General features: G+C 31.0%; 1 protein-coding gene across 3 annotated transcripts; it reads right to left on the reverse strand.

The window, feature by feature from the left end:
* Nucleotides 1-2,015: 2,015 nt before the first annotated feature.
* On the reverse strand, nt 2,016-23,099 carry LOC143051342 (sushi, von Willebrand factor type A, EGF and pentraxin domain-containing protein 1-like). 3 transcript variants are annotated; one of them, XR_012970713.1, is made up of 7 exons: nt 23,027-23,099; nt 9,460-9,522; nt 7,502-7,929; nt 6,352-6,477; nt 4,238-4,414; nt 3,263-3,348; nt 2,016-2,141 (listed from the first exon to the last, which is right to left on the reverse strand). XR_012970713.1 is itself a non-coding variant. In XM_076224283.1 (7 exons), the coding sequence occupies exons 3-7, from the start codon at nt 7,923-7,925 to the stop codon at nt 2,127-2,129; spliced, it is 468 nt and encodes a 155-aa protein (XP_076080398.1). In that variant the 5' UTR covers nt 7,926-7,929; nt 9,460-9,522; nt 23,027-23,099; the 3' UTR covers nt 2,016-2,126. The 3 variants fall into 3 exon arrangements, 2 of the variants coding, with proteins under 2 accessions (XP_076080398.1, XP_076080397.1); XM_076224283.1 differs by having other exon boundaries at nt 7,862-7,929; XM_076224282.1 differs by having other exon boundaries at nt 7,382-7,929.
* Between the last annotated feature and the right edge of the window lie 277 nt (nt 23,100-23,376).

A 23,376-nucleotide genomic window follows, 5' to 3' on the forward strand; every position in this document is an offset into this window, starting at 1 on the left:
GCTCATGGTTTAAGTCCGTACGACATCTGTATGTACCTCATGGTTTAAGTCTGAACGACAACTCTATCTTGCTCATGGTTTAAGACCGTACGACATCTGTATGTACCTCATGGGATATGTCTGAACGACAACTCTATGTGGCTCATGGTTTAAGTCCGTACGACATCTGTATGTTCCTCATGGTTTAAGTCTGAACGACAACTCCATGTGGCTCATAGTTTAAGTCCGAACGACAAAAGTGTGTAGCTCATAGTTTAAGTTCGTACGACATCTGTATGTACCTCATTTTTGAAGTCCGAACGACATCTGTGTGTACCTCATGGTTTAATTCCGAACAACAACTATATGTAGCTCATGGTTTAAGTCTGAACGAGATCTATATGTTCCTCTTTGTTTAAGTCCGTACGACATCTGACTGTAACTCATTGTTTAAGTCCGTACGACATCTGTATGTACCTCATTGTTTAAGTCCGTACGACATCTGACTGTAGCTCATTGCTTAAGTCCGTACGACATCTGTATGTGCCTCATTTGTTAAGTCCTTACGACATCTGTATGTAGGTCATTGCTTAAGTCCGTACGACATCTGTATATACCTCCTTGTTTAAGTCCGTACGACATCTGTATGTAGCTCAATGTTTAAGTCCGTACGTCATCTGTATGTAGCTCATTGTTTAAGTCCGTACGACATCTGTATGTAGTTCATTATTTAAGTCAGAACGACAACTGTATGTACCTCATTGTTTAAGTCCGTACAACATCTGTATGTAGCTCATGGTTTAAGTCTGAACGTCAACTCTATGTGGCTCATGGTTTAAGTCCGGACGACATCTGTATGTACCTCATAGTTTAAGTCCGTACGACAACTGTATGTAGTTCATTGTTTAAGTCCGTACGCCATCTGTATGTAGCTCGTGGCTTAATCCTGAACGACAACTCTGTGTGGCTCATGGTTTAAGTACGTACGACATCTGTATGTACCTCATGGTTTAAGTCTGAACGACAACTATTTGTAGCTCATTGTTTAAGTCAGAACGACAACGGTATGTACCTCATGGTTTAAGTCCGGACGACAACAGTATGTAGCTCGTGGTTTAAGACCGAACGACATCTGTATGTAGCTCATTGTTTAAGTCAGAACGACAACTATATGTAGCTCATTGTTTAAGTCAGAACGACAACAGTAGGTGGCTCATGGTTTAAGTCCGAACGACAACTGTATGTGGGTCATTGTTTAAGTCAGAACGACAACGGTATGTACCTCATGGTTTAAGTCCGGACGACATCTGTATGTACCTCATGGTTTAAGTCAGAACGACAACAGTATGTGGCTCATGGTTTAAGTCTGAACGACAACTGTATGTGGGTCATTGTTTAAGTCAGAACGACAATTGTATGTACCTCATGGTTTAAGTCCGAACAATAACTGTATGTAGCTCATGGTTTAAGTCCGAACGATTTTAAACATGTACTTAAACATGTTCTGTTGGATGTGAAATTGTCATTTAAGGTACAAATTAATATTTCAACAAGTCAACATCAAAATGACACAATAGACGTGATACTGACGATGCAATACTATTTGTAACAGAAATAGGTTTATCCGATCTGTTTACATACCATAGGTTATTTGATGACCTTACTCCTTCGATTAGCGTTGGATTTAGATACATTAACTTAAGCTTTTCTGTTTTTTCAATTATTTTGTTAAGAAACAGAAGTGACAGGGAAATAAAAATGTATTCACTTCTTCCTACCGACAGAAAAAAATCCTTCTATACTAGGGCGTCCGTTTGTCTGTGTGCGATGTAAGTAACCAAACCACGTCAGTTCATAAAGGGAACGTTAGATTCGATGACTCGTACAAAGAAAGTGCCAAGTTTTTTGTATAATCTATTGTAAAAAGACTTTGATGGGTTTGTAGATGGCATGTTAAAAGATTAAAAGAAAATTGAGAAAATATATAAGGAGCTGTTTTCGATATACAGTGGTTGTTTAAATAAAAAAGGCAGAAATGTAATATATGTATATTTTATTCGAAACTTCCTGATGTAATCTTTTTTTCTCGTCCCTTTGAATATTATTTCCCTCTGTTTTACTCTAGATATTTGTCTCTCATCAAAATTCTATTTACCGGTATCCTGTAACATAAAAATATATTTGCACAATGTATCAATTAGATGTCAAATGTCAGCCAAAAAAAAAAAAATAGCATGATGTATATACCTTCTTAAGTCGAGCATTTCTGATGAGTCGTTTTAATAAACACATATTTTTAATCTTTGCATCTATGGTAAGATCTCTGACAACCAGTGGGCCCATGCCACTACTGGTAGAGATAGTAAATCTGAGGGTATTATTAACACCTCAATATTGACCTGAATTATCATTTATATGGTCATATACATAAATCAACTGTTAAGAAAACTAAGAAATACAAAGGATTTCCTAACCGAGAAATATATTACCTAAACTTTATTTAGCAAAACCTTTCGCAATTATGGGTCTCCAATGCTCTTCTTACCTAACTATATTTCGCCTCTTTTTACTTTTTATAATCGAGCGTTTCTGATGAGTCATATCATATACGTATTTGTAACTTGACTTTTAGTTACAAAATAAATACAACTCATGTTCTTCAGTCAGAACAGTTTTGTAGTTAAAATTAAAAGAATTCATGTAAAATTATACTTATTGAAGGGTCGATAATGTGGGTTCATTTATTTTCACGGGTACCAATTTTCTTGGATTGAGTAAAACTTGCATATTAGTGGATACATAATTTAGTGGTTTAAGCAATGTCTGCATGCATTCGTTACGAACATTTATAATTCGATGAATATCTAAATTCGTAGTTGCCCTGTATCTACGAAACCCACGAGAATTAGAATCCAAATAATAAAAAAATAAATTTTGAATGTAAAGCGTCTTCTGATTAGCTGACGTTAATTTGTTATCAGCCCATAGACATAATTTAGTCAAGTGACCGTGATGTCATCAACGTTTTTTCATGGTTTTCTACGGTTTAAAATGGAATTTAGAATTCAATTATAAGAAATGACTGTAATATGTTTTCTGTCTATTCGAAATAACATAAAAAAAATATGGTGCACACTTTTAAATAACTCGCTACGCGCGTTATTCAGTGTGGACCAACTATTTTATGTTATTTCTCCATAGACAGAAAAAAATATTATACTCATTCCTTAAAAAAGGAATCCATAGTATATAGATTTATATTGACCACTCAATACCAACATACCACAGGATTACATTCAACTCGACCAGTTCGACTACTAACTGAGCAGGCTTGCCGATCTGGTGGACAATGGTCTGGAACACATGGATCTGTAAAACACAGAAATAATTCCAATTGATTGAGAAATAACAATTGCAATGTGCATATTACGTCATGTATAATGAAAACATATACGAAGATTTAATGAAACTTGACCTATTACTAAAGATATCCTATGCAACAGACGATTTTGTCTACAAAGATGATCAGTTCGTGCACCTTATGTATTTGAATATATAATCTGGCCATTTTTACATTATAGTTCATTTCTGTCTGTGTTACATTTACGTGATGTGTCGTAGTTTTCCTCTTATATTTGATGTATTCCCTCAGTTTTAATGTGTAACCCGGATTTGTTTTTTTTTCTCAATCGATTTATGAGTTTCGAACAGCGGTATAGTACTGTATATACACATTAAGGAAAGAAACCCTATTTGTATCTGATAATCTGTTAGTTCGTTTAAACATATTTATTTATAGTGGATTGGGAAACATGTATTAATCCCTTTCCACTTTGCGGGTGCTAGTGCTGCCTTGTAGCGGCATTAGCCTACTCTTTTTCGAAATCTATAAGGGTGTCTTTAACGTGCAAGAGATATGTTTCTGTCTTAACACGGGTCAGACTTTACCGATAATCTGTGTTCCGTGTACCTTCGGAAATTACGACAAACTCTCATACAATGCATTAAAACATTTACTTTGCAATAACTTTTTGGCATTGTTACATCTTTTTCAGTAATACAATTGCGTAATTTGAGTTTTACTAAATGTAGTTAGGTATTTTCCGTCTACCACGAGGAAACGTAAAAGATGGGCACTTTTGTTTACTACATATAAAGTCCTTTATATTGTTTAAGCAATGCAAAGGGTCGTACAGGCTATAGAAATGGTTGAAGATCTACATATTTCCAAACTGGTGTTTTTAAGTATAGTCCGTACCATAACAATTTGTTGGAATATCGTCGCTCCACCCAGAGGCTGTGCATGTGAGGCGCATTGTTCCGTTTAATTTTAATCCACTGTCACATATGTAGGTTGCTTTTGCACCAATGTCTAGTCCAGTTAACGTCAATGTAACATTTGGAAACTGCGGAGGCTGAATGTTTTCACACTGAACTATAGTTATAATTACAAATTCAATAAACATAGTTATATTAGAAATCCAAATATTTATTTGGAGAATTGTGTGTGCCTGTTTCATATGCACGTGTCGGTGAGTATTTTAATGTTTTGATATTAATTGCAATATTCGCAGATTTGAATGAAAAGTAGTGAGTGTTTTTTTTCAAAATCTAACTTAATAATTTACATGTTACTGTTAAGCTTTAATGTTATCCGTATAAAAGAAACTTGGAATTAAGGGGATAATAGAAAGTGTTTATGTTTTTTTAATAAATCGTGGTATAATGTATTTAGTAACTAAGTTATGAAAAGTCACTGTTTTTATTGATACGGATTCTAAAGTGTTGTGATCAATGACCTAAATATCTTGTTTTAAATACATGAGATATTTTATTATGCAATGGTTATGATAAAAGATTGTTCGTAAAATTATCGTGATTAATTGTATTCAATAAGTTTGAATGGTTTGTAAGGCGAGTAAACATATTATTTCAACAAGGTGTAAAATATGGTAAAACAAAATGCATATTTATAGTTATCAAAGGTATCAGGATTTTAATTTAATACACCAGACGCGTGTTTCGTCTACATAACACATCAGTGACGCTCAGATCAAAATAGTTTAAAAGCCAAACAAGTACAAAGTTGAAGAACATTGAGAACCCAAAATTCCAAAACGTTGTGCCAAATACGGCTTATGTAATCTATTCCTTAGTTTTTCGAATATTATAGCAAGGAAGTATATCGATTCCAATAGGACGCTTGCGGTATATGAATGGATCGACGCGTACGAACAAAAATATTTTTCAAAATGTATTGTGAACACTTTATTTCCATAGTAAATAATGTAAAAACTAATGTACGCAACAATAAATATATTTCACTAAGACTAACACAAGAATAACGAAAATGTTAAACGTAGAACTAACATTTAAACAGTCGAAATAAAAAAAAAAATAAAAAAACGTTTTACCAATTCAATTTCTTTGAAGGAAAGTTTGCTTATTTTGTATTCCTTTTTTTGTAATTGATAGACTCATTCATTCTTCTGTTTTCTTTAAATATTATGACAACCTAAATACTGTTGATTAAGCGACAAGAAGGATAAGCTTCGACTAGAGTAAATATCAAAATATGCTAATGTCAACAGAAATAAACTAACACAGTTGTCTCGTTTGTTTCGGTGATTCGACTGAAAAAACACATATTGTAACATATGTCAAATTGACATATACTTCTTGTTTACAATTTGTATTCAAAATATTGTTGTATTTTACTACTTATGTAAAAGTTTAAAGAGTAAAGACCTTATTTTAAAGTGTCTCTGTAACCACAAAATTATGTCTAGCACTTATGAGTGGATGAGATGCAGACAAACGATTTTTATTTTGCAACCAATAAAACAAGGACCAGACGTTCAAGTTCACGTCATCTTTTTTCGTAGACTTATGAGAACAATTCGTTTGACCAATTGGATTGATTGATCTTTAAATTAATATACATAGATGTAGGATGATGAGGTATGAGTGGCAATGAGACAGGTAACAGTTTATAAAAGAAAACCAGTATAAGTCCAGGTACGGCCTTTAACACAGAGCCTTAGCTCACACCGAACAGCAAGCTATTACATAAAACAATTCAAACGGGAAAACTATATAAAACCGAGAAACGAGAAACGCTTATAAACTACATACTAAAAACAGACTAAAACCACTGTGCATCAGATTCCTGACTTATGACAGGTGCAGACATTCGCAGCCGGATTAAACGTTTTAATGGTACAAAACCCTTTCACTTTTCTGAGACAATAGTATAACATCACAACATATTAGATGAGTGCCCCTCCCCTCCCCCAACAAAAAATATACAAAAACGATGTTATTCGGCCGCAACGATTCAATTAAATACTGTATCGTATATGGTTTACTTACATTTACAGCACGGTCTGTTACCACAACATTTCCCAATCAATGTCCAACCGGTGCCAAATTTGAGATCACAAGTCAAATCTTTCACCCCGCAAGTGCCACTCATAGCTTTGCATTGACGAGTCAGAACTAAAATATATAAAATCAAACAGTTCATTGAAAAAAGGAAATGTGCTTAAATTTGAGATCACAAGTCAAATCTTTTTCCTCACAAGTGCCATTCATAGCTTTGCATTGACAAGTCAGCCCTAAAATTTTAAATATCAAACAATTCAATGACAATAAGGCATTGTGCAAAATTTGAGATCACAAGTCAAATCTCACCCCCTCCCCCGTAAGTGCAATTGATAGTTTTGCATTGACGAGTGAGATCGAAAATATAATATAGAACAATTTAAGGACAATAAGGCAACGTGCTAAATTTGAGATCACAAGTGCGATTGATAGTTTGTATTGACGAGTGAGACTTAAAATATATAGTATCAAACAATTCAATGAAAAAAGGAAATGTGCTTAAATTGAGATCACAAGTCAAATCCCCCCGCAAGTGTTTTGTTAATTTAACTCTAATAGTTTCAAACAATCTTACATTATTAACTTTCAAATGTGTTGACTTGACAGTTCCTCATAATGGTAAAACTGAAAAGAGCGTTCTATGAACACAATTATAAAAAAGTGTTATTTTCCACATGCGAAAAGTTAAAACTGCTGACTCTGAGTAACCGTATTTATCATAGCACAGTGGTTAGTAATTTGGTACTGACATAATAAAACAAATGTTCTAAAATTTCTCGCTAAAAAACATTTAGAAATGATAACAAAATAAGATATTTGCTCCATCAGGCAAAGTTGACAATAGATGAAGTTATATACATTTCTAATAACAGGATTTTTTTTTTAAATTTTACAATATTTTCGAGTAATTTTATAACTATTTTATTAATTTTGAAACATTTACCCCAAAAAATCCTGTTAATATAAGCCCACCCTCTTTTTTTCATCGATACTCTATGAAAAAATCAATATTACTTACGTCCAGCATAAGACAGATTGAATGTGCTAACGAAAATGGCAATGACACAATAAAACTTACGTCCAGTATAAGACAGATTGAATGTGCTAACGACAATAGCAATGACACAATATAACTTACGTCCAGCATAAGACAGATTGAATGTGCTAACGACAATAGCAATGACACAATATAACTTACGTCCAGCATAAGACAGATTGAATGTGCTAACGACAATAGCAATGACACAATATAACTTACGTCCAACATAAGACAGATTGAATGTGCTAACGACAATAGCAATGACACAATATAACTTACGTCCAACATAAGACAGATTGAATGTGCTAACGACAATAGCAATGACACAATAAAACTTACGTCCAGCATAAGACAGATTGAATGTGCTAACGACAATAGCAATGACACAATATAACTTACGTCCAGCATAAGACAGATTGAATGTGCTAACGACAATAGCAATGACATAATATAACTTACGTCCAGCATAAGACAGATTGAATGTGCTAACGACAATAGCAATGACACAATAAAACTTCAACATAATGCTGAAACAGAAATTTATTTATATTAGTGATATATTTAATGAATATCCCTCTTTTATGTGCAAATCATTATATTATGAGTGTATCTTAAAGCACTAGCTGTCAGCAACTGGCCGTTTATTTCTAAGATGTACAGCCTTTTCGTTTTATATTATACAAAAATAATATTTTTAATCGATTTTTTTTATTATGTTAACAGTATAATTTTAACTGTATAAAACTCTTGAAGCTGTACCTGTATAAAACGGTTATATATCTGACGAAAAGAATACCACCAGAGACAAAAAGTTTCAAGGATAATTTTCTCGTTTAAATTGTTTTACTAGTTGTTTTACTAGTTATTTGTATTGAAACCATATTTGTTACATTAAGATGACAGGTTTTTCAAGAAATAATCGGCATTCAAATGCGATCAAAGTATGCTCTACTTTTGAAAAAATGAAACATAGTTATCATTATCCTGTATGTTCTGTCTTGCAGATGATGTCGTCTTACTAAATGACAATCGGCAATCTTCGGGTGACTCCGCTTCTCTCCTTATGAGGTACGGAATCGGCCGAGTTGTGACGATTGACTAAATGATTCACAGTTTTGTTATTAATGGGTAACATTTTCAAAAATGTACACCAAAACGTCCTGCTTGGGTAAAAAAATGTCATAAACAATGGAAATTTAACCAATGACGTGGCGTTAGTTCATTTTGGGGGTACGGAAGGCCAGATATATCATCAAACTTAACATAAAAAAATAACATAGAAACGAGTAAGTATGACTCCAGTCTACACGCACATCCAATTGACAATTGACAATGGTTGTCGGTGTGAAACGAATAAAATACGTGTACCTAAATTTTTCTTTTTTACTGTGCATCTTTCAAGCAAAACAAAAGTAACTCGAGGCTTTAATTCCTATAATTATTCCCTTTGAGGAAGTGTGCTTCGTACTAGTTATAAAACTATTTAACCGAGCTTTTCACGTGGCAAAATTTAATTCATCTTTTCGATCTATGTACGATCGCAGTCACCAGTTGTACATATGTATGACAGAGAATATGTGTCAAGCTTTGTGATCAGAATCTAGGACTACTTAGTCAAAGAAAATCAAAAGTACAGTTCCAATTAGTTATCAAAGGTACCAGGATTATAATTTAGTGCACCAGACGCGCGTTTCGTCTACATAAGACTCATCGGTGACGCTCATATCAAAATGTTTATCAAGCCAAACAAGTACGAAGTTGAAGATCATTGAGGATCAAAATTTCAAAAAGGTAATCTATTCCTGGGATAAGAAAATCCTTAGCTTTTCGATAAATTCAAATTTTTGTAAACAGGAAATTTATAAAAATGACCACATAATTGATATTCATGTCAACACCGAAGTGATGACTACTGGGCTGGTGATAACCTCGGGGACGAAACGTGCTAAATACTGAAACTGTCTAAATATATTCAGAGGTAAAGACAATCAACATTTGTCAAGAAGCAAACTTAACTGTTTAGACAATAATTTGCTCGATATAATAGAAATACCAACCTAGCAGTTCCTCTTTTATTGGATGAATTAAAATTTCGATTGTCCTTCTTTGTCCTTTTTTACCTGAAATCAAACAATGACAAACATCTAACCAGACACACACTTAAATACCTGTCTGATCCTTCTTTAACAAATATAAAACAATACCAATCATGGAAGATGATTTTTAACCAAAATCATGACAAATAAAAATACCAACTCAGAAAAATCCGTTATCGTTAACAGACATAAAGTTACTAAACCATGATTGTCCTTCTTAACCAGGTTTAAAGGAATTGATGCAATTATTCCGAAGTGTAAGCAGTTCATTTTCAACTAATATAATTCGTTACTGAAAAGAATCAGTATAAAGTCAGTTTAATATGCAATGGGATAACTTCAAAGTCTCCGTTGAAAGCAGTAACATTATATCGAAGAATCATTAGGAAAAGGCAACATTTATATCGTATTGACTGATGATTTATATTACCATGATAAAGGTAATACGAATTCATTATTTTTCGTTAGATACCAATTTTCGTGGATTTCGTTGGTACAGATGAACCACAAATATAAATGTTCAACGAATTATTAATTTTCCATAGGCGTGTATGCAGAATTTGACAGACCTATTAAATCAAATGTCCACGAAAGTGCACGTTTTGTTTAATCCATGAAAATAAATAAATCCACAGTAATATAAAATTAATTTCTTTCATCAGACAGTTTAAACCTGTTAGTTTATATGTAAAATAAATCATATGATTTATTTTTTTCGACATTCACGAAACTATTAGAATCATAGTAAAAAAAGTCAAATATCAGAAAGTATTCCAAGGACACTGATAGTACACATTGATTAAGGCGTGCTTCAAACACAGCAGACAGTTTAAGTAACGAATAATAATTACAAGTAGCCGTTCTTATACATCAAAGTATTGAAAAGTAAATTTACAATAAAAAACGAATCTAACAAAAAACAAAACATGTTTACTCACATCTATCTAGCAAAGTAATGATAAAACAAATGGATTGCACACGGCTTATAAAAGGATTGCCCAAGCCTCAAAAATTGGATTGCCCACGCCTCTAATTGAATGACGAACGGCTTACAGATCATTGGCATTCAATGTACTTTGCGGGTGTGCGTCAGTGTTACGCTCAAGCTGTGTCAAATTGTCTATGCACATGAATACGGTTAATGGAAAAATAATTAACTATCTGAAATGTGTTGCATTATGTTTTTAATGCATTTTATAGAAAATATCTTTCAGAAATTTCTTTCATTTTAAAAGCTAATAATCATATATTTCAACTTTTTTTTAAATAAAACATTTATTATTGTGATTGGTTTACAACGTTTTAAACGATGGAAATTCAACCAATGACGTAAAAATATTTTCATTTTGATGTACGAACAATGAGATTTCAAATTGTCCTTTAGATTCTGTAAAGACGAATTAAAAGAGGGACGAAAGATACCAGAGGGACAGTCAATCTCATAAATCGAAAATAAACTGGCAACGCCATGGCTAAAAATGAAAAGGACAAACAGACAAACAATAGTACGCATGACACAAGATAGAAAACTAAAGAATAAACAACACGAACCCTACCAAAATCTAGGGGTGATCCTTAGGTGCTCCGGCAGGGTAAGCAGATCCTGCTCCATATGTGGCATCCGTCGTGTTGCTTATGAGATAACAAATCCGGTAAATAGTTTAACTCGGTAGGTCACATTTATGAAAGGGAATGAGATTATAGTTACGACGTAAGGTACATATCCAATATCATTTGTGAAACGATCTCAAATTATCATTCTGATGGTAATTTCTTTTTGTTTATTTTTTTCAGATAAACACATACACCAGTCGCAACAAACAATTTTGAAACTGAAACCCGTTAATTTTTTGAGAAAAACAACAAGCCGCGCTACTTGCAACACCATGGTTATTTTTGCGTTATATTAATATATTTATTAGAATTAAAGATAGCACAAACTTTACTCAAGTTAAGTTTATCCAAATATAGGCATTTCTTCGTGGTGATTGTATATTTACATACATATTTAAATCAGCCCATGCATTGCAGTGAAATTCGTGCACCTATACAAAACATTAGTAAGGGTTGATTGATAAACACAGGATAAACATTCCTATTTGCAGATCAATTACTAGTAACTGAAAAAAAAAATGGGATTCAAAAATTACTTCATATAGCAACATCCCAATGTTTGTAAGTTCAGTTTAGTGGTCTAACTTCTCAAACCAAACCGAATGAGATAAAAAAAAAAAAATACGCGACAGTACTATTTCGGTGTTCAAAAGTCATCTATCAATTGCGAGAAAGTAAATCCGGGTAACAAACTAAAACCGAGGTAATCGTTTTCATTTAGTTTAAATTATATATTTTCAAACTCGGAAAGTTCTTAAAGTCGGTCTTTATATGGCGATTTTGATTTTATCTTTTTCCGAAATTACTCTTTTAATCTTAAAATTCTTTAAATAAAACTTATCCCAATCGAGGCCATAAAAATAACAAATTACAAATAAAATTGCTGCATTATCTTTTAAAAAAAAGAAATGTTGGTAATTTTAAGCAATGCAAACAATTTTTTAAAATATTTTTTCTGATATTCTTTTACCTTAATGAAAAATAACTAATCATAAACTATAAAAAGTACAAAAATCTTACAGCTGTCAATAATTTCCCTTCAAATAAAGATATAATTGCATTCTTATTAACAAAAACTAAAGTTTAGGCATAGTTATCCTTCAATTATTCCAATTTTATTCGAATTTACTTATCTAAATAGTTATCAAAGGTACCAGGATTATACCAAGATCATTGACATTCAATGTACTTTGCGGGTTTTTGTTGATCATATATTTACATACATATTTAAATAAGCCCATGCATTGCTGTGAAAGTCGTGGACCTATACAAAACATTAGTAAGGATTGATTGATAAACACAGGATGAACATTCCTATTGGCAGATCAATTAATTGCAAAAATATATTGGAATTCAAACATTAATTCATATAGCAACATCACCATGTTTGTAAGTTCAGTTTAGTTGTCTAACTTCTCAAACTAAACCAAAATGAGATAAAAAGAAAAAAAAGAAAAAAGGAAACAGTAGTATTTTGGTATTCAAAAGTCATCAATCAATTACGAGAAAGTAAATCCGGGTAACAAACTAAAACCGAGGTAAACACATAAACTACAAGAGTGAAAGACAGGAACAACAGGAACACTGACGTGCTTTTTAAGGTGGTACCTAACACCTTCACTGAAATTAATTTGCCTCATTTAATTTTCATAAAAATTTTGACAAAGTATTTAGTTTGACACTTTGACAAAAATATAAAAATTTCAATTGAACCAACCAATTTATCAGAAAATTACACTGATTATATAGAAGTTTGACGAACACTTATGTTGATCATTGAGAAGCTTAATAATCTCTTAACAACACAACGTAATTAAAACGTTAAGCTGAAATCACAGAGTTATCTCCATGCAGTGTTAGGTACCACCTTAAGCAAAATCAAACGACAATGCAATATACACAGACACGAACTATAAGAAAACACCTTCCATTGTCCTGTCTTGGTACAGAATATTTTGATTTTATCATTTTCCGAAATTACTCTTTTAATCTTAAAATTCTTTAAATAAAAGTTATCCCAATCGAGGCCATAAAAATAACAAATTACAAATAAAATTGCTGCATTATCTTTTAAAAAAAAGAAATGTGGGTAATTTTAAGCAATGCAAACAACCTTTTAAAATACTTTTTCTGATATTCTTTTACCTTAATGAAAAATAACTAATCATAAACTATAAAAAGTACAAAAATATTACAGCTGTCAATAATTTCCCTTCAAATAAAAATATAATTGCATTCTTATTAACAAAAACTAAAGTTTAGGCATATTTATCCTTCAATTATTCCAATTTTATTCGAATTTACTTATCTAAATAGTTATCAAAGGTACCAGGATTATACCAAGATCATTGACATTCAATGTACTTTGCGGGTTTGTGTTGATCATATATTTACATACATATTTAAATAAGCCCATGCATTGCTGTGAAAGTCGTGCACCTATACAAAACATTAGTAAGGGTTGATTGATAAACACAGGATGAACATTCCTATTGGCAGATCAATTAATTGCAAAAATATATTGGAATTCAAACATTAATTCATATAGCAGCATCACCATGTTTGTAAGTTCAGTTTAGTTGTCTAACTTCTCAAACTAAACCAAAATAAGATAAAAAAAAAAAAAAAAGGAAACAGTAGTATTTCGGTATTCAAAAGTCATCAATCAATTACGAGAAAGTAAATCCGGGTAACAAACTAAAACCGAGGTAAACACATAAAATACAAGAGTGAAAGAAAGGAATAACAGGAACACTGACGTGCTATTTAAGGTGGTACCCAACACCTTCACTAAAATTAATTTGCCTCATTTAATTTTCATAAAAATTTTGACAAAGTATTTAGTTTGACACTTTGACAAAAATATAAAAATTTCAATTGAACCAACCAATTTATCAGAAAATTACACTGATTATATAGAAGTTTGACGAACACTTATGTTGATCATTGAGAAGCTTAATAATCTCTAAACAACACAACGTAATTAAAACGTTAAGCTGAAATCACAGAGTTATCTCCATGCAGTGTTAGGTACCACCTTAAGCAAAATCAAACGACAATGCAATATACACAGACACGAACTATAAGAAAACACCTTCCATTGTCCTGTCTTGGTACAGAATATTTTGATTTTATCATTTTCCGAAATTATTCTTTTAATCTTAAAATTCTTTAAATAAAACTTATTCCAATCGAGGCCATAAAAATAACAAATTACAAATAAAATTGCTGCATTATCTTTTAAAAAAAAGAAATGTTGTAATTTTAAGCAATGCAAACAACCTTTTAAAATATTTTTTCTGATATTCTTTTACCTTAATGAAAAATAACTAATCATAAACTATAAAAAGTACAAAAATCTTACAGCTGTCAATAATTTCCCTTCACATAAAGATATAATTGCATTCTTATTAACAAAAACTAAAGTTTAGGCATATTTATCCTTCAATCATTCCAATTTTATTCGAATTTACTTATCTAAATAGTTATCAAAGGTACCAGGATTATACCAAGATCATTGACATTCAATGTACTTTGCGGGTTTGCGTCAGTGTTACGCTCAAGCTGTGTCAAATTGTCTATAAACATGAATACGGTTGATGGAAAAATCTATTAACTGTCTGAAACGTGTTGCATTTGTTTTAATGCATTTTAAAGAAAACATATTTCAGAAATTTCTCTCATTTTCAAAGCTTATAATCATACATTTCAATTTTTTTTTAAAATAAAGCATGACAGACAAGAGAGTCTAGAATGAAACATAAAGATTACTAAATGTTCAATCAGTATTCGAATCATCTTAGATTATTAGTACATTTTTCGGAGAGCGGTTTTCGCTGACTTCTCGAGAAAAAAAATTGCCCTTGGGCTTTGGAATAGTTGTATGTTTTAGTTTTGATGTTCAGTAATGAAAATATTCTTAGTTTCTATTCCACTATCATGTTAAACAAATTTGTTGTTTGTGAAACGATCTCAAATTATCATTCTGGTGGTATTTTTTTTTTTGTTTTTTTTTTTCAGATAAACACATACACCACTCGCAACAAACAATTTTGAAAGTGACAACCGTTAAAATTTGGAGAACAACAACAAGCCGGGCCTACTTGCAACACCATGGTTATTTTTGCATTATATTAATATATATTAAAATTAAAAATAGCACAAACTTTACTCAAGTTAAGTTTATCCAAATATTGGCATTGCTTTGTGTTGATCATATATTTACATACATATTTAAATATGTTGTGAAAGTCGTGCACCTATACAAAACATTAGTAGGGATTGATTGATAAACACAGGATGAACATTCCTATTAGCAGTTCAATTAATTGCAAAAATATATTGGAATTCAAACATTAATTCATATAGCAACATCACCATGTTTGTAAGTTCAGTTTAGTTGTCTTACTTCTCAAACTAAACCAAAATGAGAAAAAAAAAAACGAAAAAAAAAGGAAACAGTAGTATTTCGGTATTCAAAAGTCATCAATCAATTACGAGAAAGTAAATCCGGGTAACAAACTAAAACCGAGGTAAACACATAAACTACAAGAGTGAAAGACAGGAACAACAGGAACACTGACGTGCTATTTAAGGTGGTACCCAACACCTTCACTAAAATTAATTTGCCTCATTTAATTTTCATAAAAATTTTGACAAAGTATTTAGTTTGACACTTTGACAAAAATATAAAAATTTCAATTGAACCAACCAATTTATCAGAACATTACACTGATTATATAGCAGTTTGACAAACACTTATGTTGATCATTGAGAAGCCTAATAATCTCTTAACAACACAACGTAATTAAACGTAAAGCTGAAATCACAGAGTTATCTCCCTGTAGTGTTAGGTACCACCTTAAGCAAAATCAAACGACAATGCAATATACACAGAAACGAACTATAAGAAAACATCTTCCATTGTCCTGTCTTGGTACAGAATATTTTAAAAGTATAAAAGTGCAAGGTTTGGCAAGCCACAAAACCAGGTTTAACCCACCATTTTTCTTAACATTTCCTGTACCAAGAAAAACAGGAAAATGGCAGTTGTTTTCTTATAGTTCGTTTCTATGTATATTGCATTGTCATTTATTTTTTGTTTACTTCAGTGTTAGTGTTGTTTCGTTGTTTTCCTCTTATAGTTGATATGATTTACTCGGTTTTAGTACATAACTCGGATATTTTTTTGTCTCAATCGATTTATGACTTTGGAACAGTAATATACAACTGTTGTCTTTATTTTATAAAAATAAAATGGTGGATTGTACTTTTTTTATGGCTAGCAAACCTTCCACATTATGAAAATGTACGTATAAGTAATATGATCATTTCTGAAGATCACGATATGTTAAAACATCAAATTGGTTTTAGTAATCTCACTCAATAATGTGAAATAAATACAGTACTTGCAACCTTAGCAGTAACTGTTTAAGCAATCTATCAGCTATCATCGATCAGTCACCGATCAGTCAATTTAGCGTCAAACTCACGTCACCGATCCGTCAGACTTATAGCAAAAGTCATTGTCGGATCGGACGGATAGGACCGATCGACTTTTCTGATGGATTGAACTCTACTACGTCACATGATAAATCAATACAAATTACGGAATCTTAGTTTCGTTTCATTAAATTAAGATGGCGACATGTAAAATACGAAAAGTTCATGTACAACTGATCAACATTTATTCATTAAATAATTCAGCATGCAAATTTTAATGAATTTAAATGAAAAGAAATATTTATAAAAAGCCTAAATTTGAATATTATCATTAAAGAATGGTCATCTTCGTTTTCATTTAGATTATATATTTTCAAACCCGGAGAGTTCTTAAAGTCGGTCTTTATATCGCGATTTTGATTTTATCATTTTCCGATAATACTCTGGAAAAAAATGAAATGAGCTGTTCTTAAAAATTTTGTTGTTTTATTTTTTAATATTTTAAAGTTTTGTATGCTTTTAATCTTAAAATTCTTTAAATAAAACTTATCCCAGTCGAGGCCATAAAATAACAAATTACAAATAAATTGCTGCATTATCTTTTAAAAATAAGAAATTTAGGTAATTTTAAGCAATGGAAACAACTTTTTAAAATATGTTTTCTGATATTTTTTTACCTTAATGAAAAATAACTAATCCTAAACTATAAAAAGTACAAAAATCTTACAGCTGTCAATAATTTCCCTTCAAATAAAGATATAATTGCATTCTTATTAACAAAAACTAAAGTTTAGGCATATTTATCCTTCAATTATTCCAATTTTATTCGAATTTACTTATCTAAATAGTTATCAAAGGTACCAGGATTATACCAAGATCATTGACATTCAATGTACTTTGTGGGTTTGCATCAGTGTTACGCTCAAGCTGTGTCAAATTGTCTATAAATATGAATACGGTTGATGGAAAAATCTATTCACTGTCTGAAACGTGTTGCATTTGTTTTTAATGCATTTTAAAGAATACATCTTTCAGAAATTTCTCTCATTTTCAAAGCTAATAATCATACATTTCAATTTTTTTTAAATAAAGCATAGCAGACAAGAGAGTCTAGAATGAAAGATTACTAGATGTTCAATCAGTATTCGAATCATCTTAGATTATTAGTACACTTTTCGGAGAGCGGTTTTCGCTGACTGCTCGAGAAAAAAAACTGCCATTGGGCTCTCGAATAGTTGTATGTTTTAGTTTTGATGTTCAGTAATGAAAATATTCTTAGTTTCTATTCTACTATCATGTTAAACAAATTTGTCGTTTGTGAAACGATCTCAAATTATCATTCTGGTGGTATTTTATTTTTTGTTTTTTTTTCTTCAGATAAACACATACACCACTCGCAATAAACAATTTTGAAAGTGAAAACCGTTAAAATTTGGAGAACAACAACAAGCCGGGCCTACTTGCAACACCATGGTTATTTTTGCGTTATATTAATATATATTAAAATTAAAAATAGCACAAATTTTACCCTAGTTAAGTTTATCCAAATATTGGCATTGCTTTGTGTTGATCATATATTTACATACATATTTAGATAAGTCCATGCATTGCTGTGAAAGTCGTGCACCTATACAAAACATTAGTAAGGATTGACTGATAAACACAGGATAAACATTCCTATTGGCAGATCAATTAATTGCAAAAATATATTGGAATTCAAACATTAATTCATATAGCAACATTACCATGTTTGTAAGTTCAGTTTAGTTGTCTAACTTCTCAAACTTAACCAAAATGAGATAAAAAAAAAGAAAAAAAGGAAACAGTAGTATTTCGGTATTCAAAAGTCATCAATCAATTACGAGAAAGTAAATCCGGGTAACAAACTAAAACCGAGGTAAACACATAAACTACAAGAGTGAAAGAAAGGAACAACAGGAACACTGACGTGCTATTTAAGGTGGTACCAAACACCCTCATTAAAATTAATTTGCCTCATTTAATTTTCATAAAAATTTTGACAAAGTATTTAGTTTGACACTTTGACAAAAATATAAAAATTTCAATTGAACCAACCAATTTATCAGAACATTACACTGATTATATAGCAGTTTGACAAACACTTATGTTGATCATTGAGAAGCCTAATAGTCTCTTAACAACACAACGTAATTAAACGTTAAGCTGAAATCACAGAGTTATCTCCCTGTAGTGTTAGGAACCACCTTAAGCAAAATCAAACGACAATGCAATATACACAGAAACGAACTATAAGAAAACATCTTCCATTGTCCTGTCTTGGTATAGAATATTTTAAAAGTATAAAAGTGCAAGGTTTGGCAAGCCACAAAACCAGGTTTAACCCACCATTTTTCTTAACATTTCCTGTACCAAGAAAAACAGGAAAATGGCAGTTGTTTTCTTATAGTTCGTTTCTATGTATATTGCATTGTCATTTATTTTGTGTTTACTTCAGTGTTAGTGTTGTTTCGTTGTTTTCCTCTTATAGTTGATATGATTTACTCGGTTTTAGTACATAACTCGGATATTTTTTTGTCTCAATCGATTTATGACTTTGGAACAGTAATATACAACTGTTGTCTTTATTTTATAAAAATAAAATGGTGGATTGTACTTTTTTTATGGCTAGCAAAACCTTCCACATTATGAAAATGTACGTATAAGTGATATGACCATTTCTGAAGATCACGATATGTTAAAACATCAAATTGGTTTTAGTAATCTCACTCAATAATGTGAAATAAATACAGTACTTGCAACCTTAGCCGTAACTGTTTAAGCAATCAATCAGCGATCATCGATCAGTCACCGATCAGTCAATTTAGCGTCAAACTTACGTCACCGATCCGTCAGATTTATAGTAAAAGTCATTGTCGGATCGGACGGATAGGACCGATCGACTTTTCTGATGGATTGAACTCTACTACGTCACATGATAAATCAATACAAATTACGGAATCTTAGTTTCGTTTTATTAAATTAAGATGGCGACATGTAAAATACGAAAAGTTCATGTACAATTGATCAACCTTTTTTCATTAAATAATTCAGTATGCAAATTTTAATGAATTTAAATGAAAAGAAATATTTATAAAAAACCTAAATTTGAATATTATCATTAAAGAATGGTCATCTTCGTTTTCATTTAGATTATATATTTTCAAACCCGGAAAGTTCTTAAAGTCGGTCTTTATATCGCGATTTTGATTTTATCATTTTCCGATAATACTCTGGAAAAAAATGAAATGAGCTGTTTTTAAAAATTTTGTTGTTTTATTTTTTAATATTTTAAAGTTTTGTATGCTTTTAATCTTAAAATTCTTTAAATAAAACTTATCCCAGTCGAGGCCATAAAATAACAAATTACAAATAAATTGCTGCATTATCTTTTAAAAATAAGAAATTTTGGTAATTTTAAGCAATGCAAACAACTTTTTAAAACATTTTTTCTGATATTCTTTTACCTTAATGAAAAATAACTAATCCTAAACTATAAAAAGTACAAAAATCTTACAGCTGTCAATAATTTTCCTTCAAATAAATTGCTGCATTATCTTTTAAAAATGAAAAAGTTTGGTAATTTTAAGCAATGCAAACAACTTTTTAACATATTTTTTCTGATATTTTTTTAATGAAAAATAACTATTCCTAAACTATAAAAAGTACAAAAATCTTACAGCTGGCAATAATTTCCTTTTAAATAAAGATGTAATTGCATTCTTATTAACAAAAACTAAAGTTTAGGCATATTTATCCTTCAATTATTCCAATTTTATTCGAATTTACTTATCTAAATAGTTATCAAAGGTACCAGGATTATTCCAAGATCGTTGACATTCAATGTACTTTGTGGGTTTGCGTCAGTGTTACGCTCAAGCTGTGTCAAATTGTCTATAAACATGAATACGGTTGATGGAAAAATCTATTAACTGTCTGAAACATGTTGTATTTTTTTTAATGCATTTTAAAGAAAACATCTTTCAGAAATATCTCTCATTTTTAAAGCTAATAATCATATATTTCAACCTTTTGTTAAATAAAGCATGGCAGACAGGAGAGTCTAGAATGAAACATAAAGATTACTAGATGTTTAATCAGTATTTGAATCATCATAGATTATCACACTTTTTCGGGAATCGGTTTGCTGGAAAAAATGCCCTTGGACTCGAATAATTGCATGTTTCAATTTTTTTTATAAAGACTGATTGCAATTTACCTTGAATTATTTCAAATCAAATATGAGAAAAAATATTTGCATTTTAGGCAACGCGTACCAACATTTTGATTCATTTTCTTAAAATTCAGCATATTTTATGAAAAACAACCAATGGTGATGTACAAAAAGGTACTGAAATCTTATGGCGGCTTATAATTTGTATTAAAATAAGACAATAACTGCATTCTTGTTCCTCAAAAATAATTGGTCAAGTATTTTAATTCTGATTATATCTAAAATCTAAAAAAAACTCATCCTGAGGATCTTGAAATAACTAATCACAAATAAAAAATCATCATTTTTTATTAAAAGAAGTATAATTTTGGCAGTTTTAAACAAGTCAAACAACATTTTAGTATATTTTCTCTCATAATCTTTTAATGCCATGAAAACACAACCAATCCTAAACTATAAAAAGTACAAAAATCCTATGGCAGTCAATAATTTCCATTCAAATGAAGAAAACAGTGCTTTCTTGATCAACCAAAACAATAAGCATAGTTATCCTTCAAATATTCACATTTTATACAAATGATCACTACTGATCAAAAGTAATTTTTAATGACTGATTGCAATTGATGTTGCATAATTTCATATATGAGAAGAAATATTTGCATTTTTGGAAACGTGTACAAAAATATTGTATCTGTTCCTTAAAATTCAGCATATTTTATGAAAAACAAATCGTTATGTACAAAGAGGTTCTTATATCTTATGGCGGCTAATCATTTTTATTTAAATAAGACAAAAACTGCATTTTTATTCCACAAAAACAATTGTTTAAGTATTTTAAGTCTGATTATATCTAAAATCTAAAAAAAATTATCCTGAGGATCTTGAAATAACTAACCACAAATAAAAAAGCATCATTTTTCATTATAAGAAGTATAATTTTGGCAATTTTAAACAAGGCAAACAACACTTTAGTATATTTTTCTCATAGTATTTTATTCTAAACTATAAAAAGTACAAAAATCCAATGGCAATATGACATTGAGAATGGAAATGAGGAATGTGTCAAAGAGACAACAACCCGACCACAGAAGAAGGTCACCAACGGGTTTTCAATTAACAGTCAGTAATTTCCATTAAAATGAAGTCAGTGCATTTTTTATCAACAAAAACAAAAGGTTATGCATAATTGTCCTTCCAAATACATATTTTATACAAAACTACTTATCTAAAGTATTTTTGTACGACTGACTGCGATTGACGTTGCATTATTTCAAATATGAGAAGAAATATTCGCATTGTAGGCAACGCGTACACATATTTTGTATCTTTTCCATTAAAATGCAGCATATTTTATGAAAAACAACCAATCGTGATATGCAAAAAGGTATTGAAATCTTCTGGCGTCTTATAATTTGTATCTAAATAAGACAAATAGATAAGTAAATGTGTCTTCGTAGAGGTCCGCGTTCATCGAATGTGTACACTGTGAAGTTCGGTTTACATAAGAATTTAAAATATATACATATTCGTCGATCCGTACACAAAATTAATTTACTGATCGATCGCTAACCGTTGTCACAGTAACTCTCACATATCTTATTTGACTTATCTGACGGATTATATGGATCACCGATCACCGATCAGTCCAGTTCACGCCAAAGAGTAACGCCTAAGGTTGCATGTACTGTATAGTGATTTAACTCCTCTCACATCAAGAGTTACTGTACGAACATAACTTGTCATTGAGAGAAAAAAACATTAGTCAACTAGGAATGACACCTAATATCAAACATTGTTTTCAATATAATGAAATTCTATACAAATGATTGATTTATCTACCCTTTATACCACTTTGCCTCACATTCTCATTAAGAAAAAATTCACACAACTTATAAAATGGGCATTTAAAAAGTCAGAATGTGGATATATATGTTCAAACTCTTTTAGGTAATTTTTTAGTAGCAATAAACAAAAGAACTATGTCAATTAATCATGCTTTGATACTATATCTGCCCTTGAATTTTTACTACATAACATTTTTGTTCGCTTTGGAGATTCCGTATATCGTCAAGTTATCGGAATTCTAATGGGTACTAACTGTGCATCACATATTGCGGACCTGTTTTTGTATTGCTATGAGTTACAATACACTGAAAGATACATTGAAACAACATCTGATACAACAATTAATAATGCTTTTAGATATTTGGATTACATAGTGGCTCTCAATAAGGACGAATTCAGTATGTATACTAAAGAACTTGATCCTGTTGAACTTACTTTAAATAAGGCTAATACTAACAATGACCACTGCTCTTTTTTCGATCTTGATATCTTTATCATTAACGGGAAGTTTTATACAAAAAAAAAATATGATAAAACAGATGATTTTTCATTTCCTATCGTTAATTATCCATTTTTAGATGATGACTTTCCCTTGTCACCATTTAACGTGTTTATATATCTCAACTTGTACGATTCGCTCGTGTATGTAACAACGTATTCGATGTTAACGAAAGAAATTCATGTATTACTGAAAAAAATATTGCACCAGGGTTTTTATATCACAAACTAGTCAAAACATTTACTAAATTTTATCATCGGTACAAGGACATCATTCGTAAATGTAA

This window comes from Mytilus galloprovincialis, chromosome 11 (assembly GCF_965363235.1).
Source record: "Mytilus galloprovincialis chromosome 11, xbMytGall1.hap1.1, whole genome shotgun sequence".
In the NCBI taxonomy this organism is placed as follows: domain Eukaryota; kingdom Metazoa; phylum Mollusca; class Bivalvia; order Mytilida; family Mytilidae; genus Mytilus; species Mytilus galloprovincialis.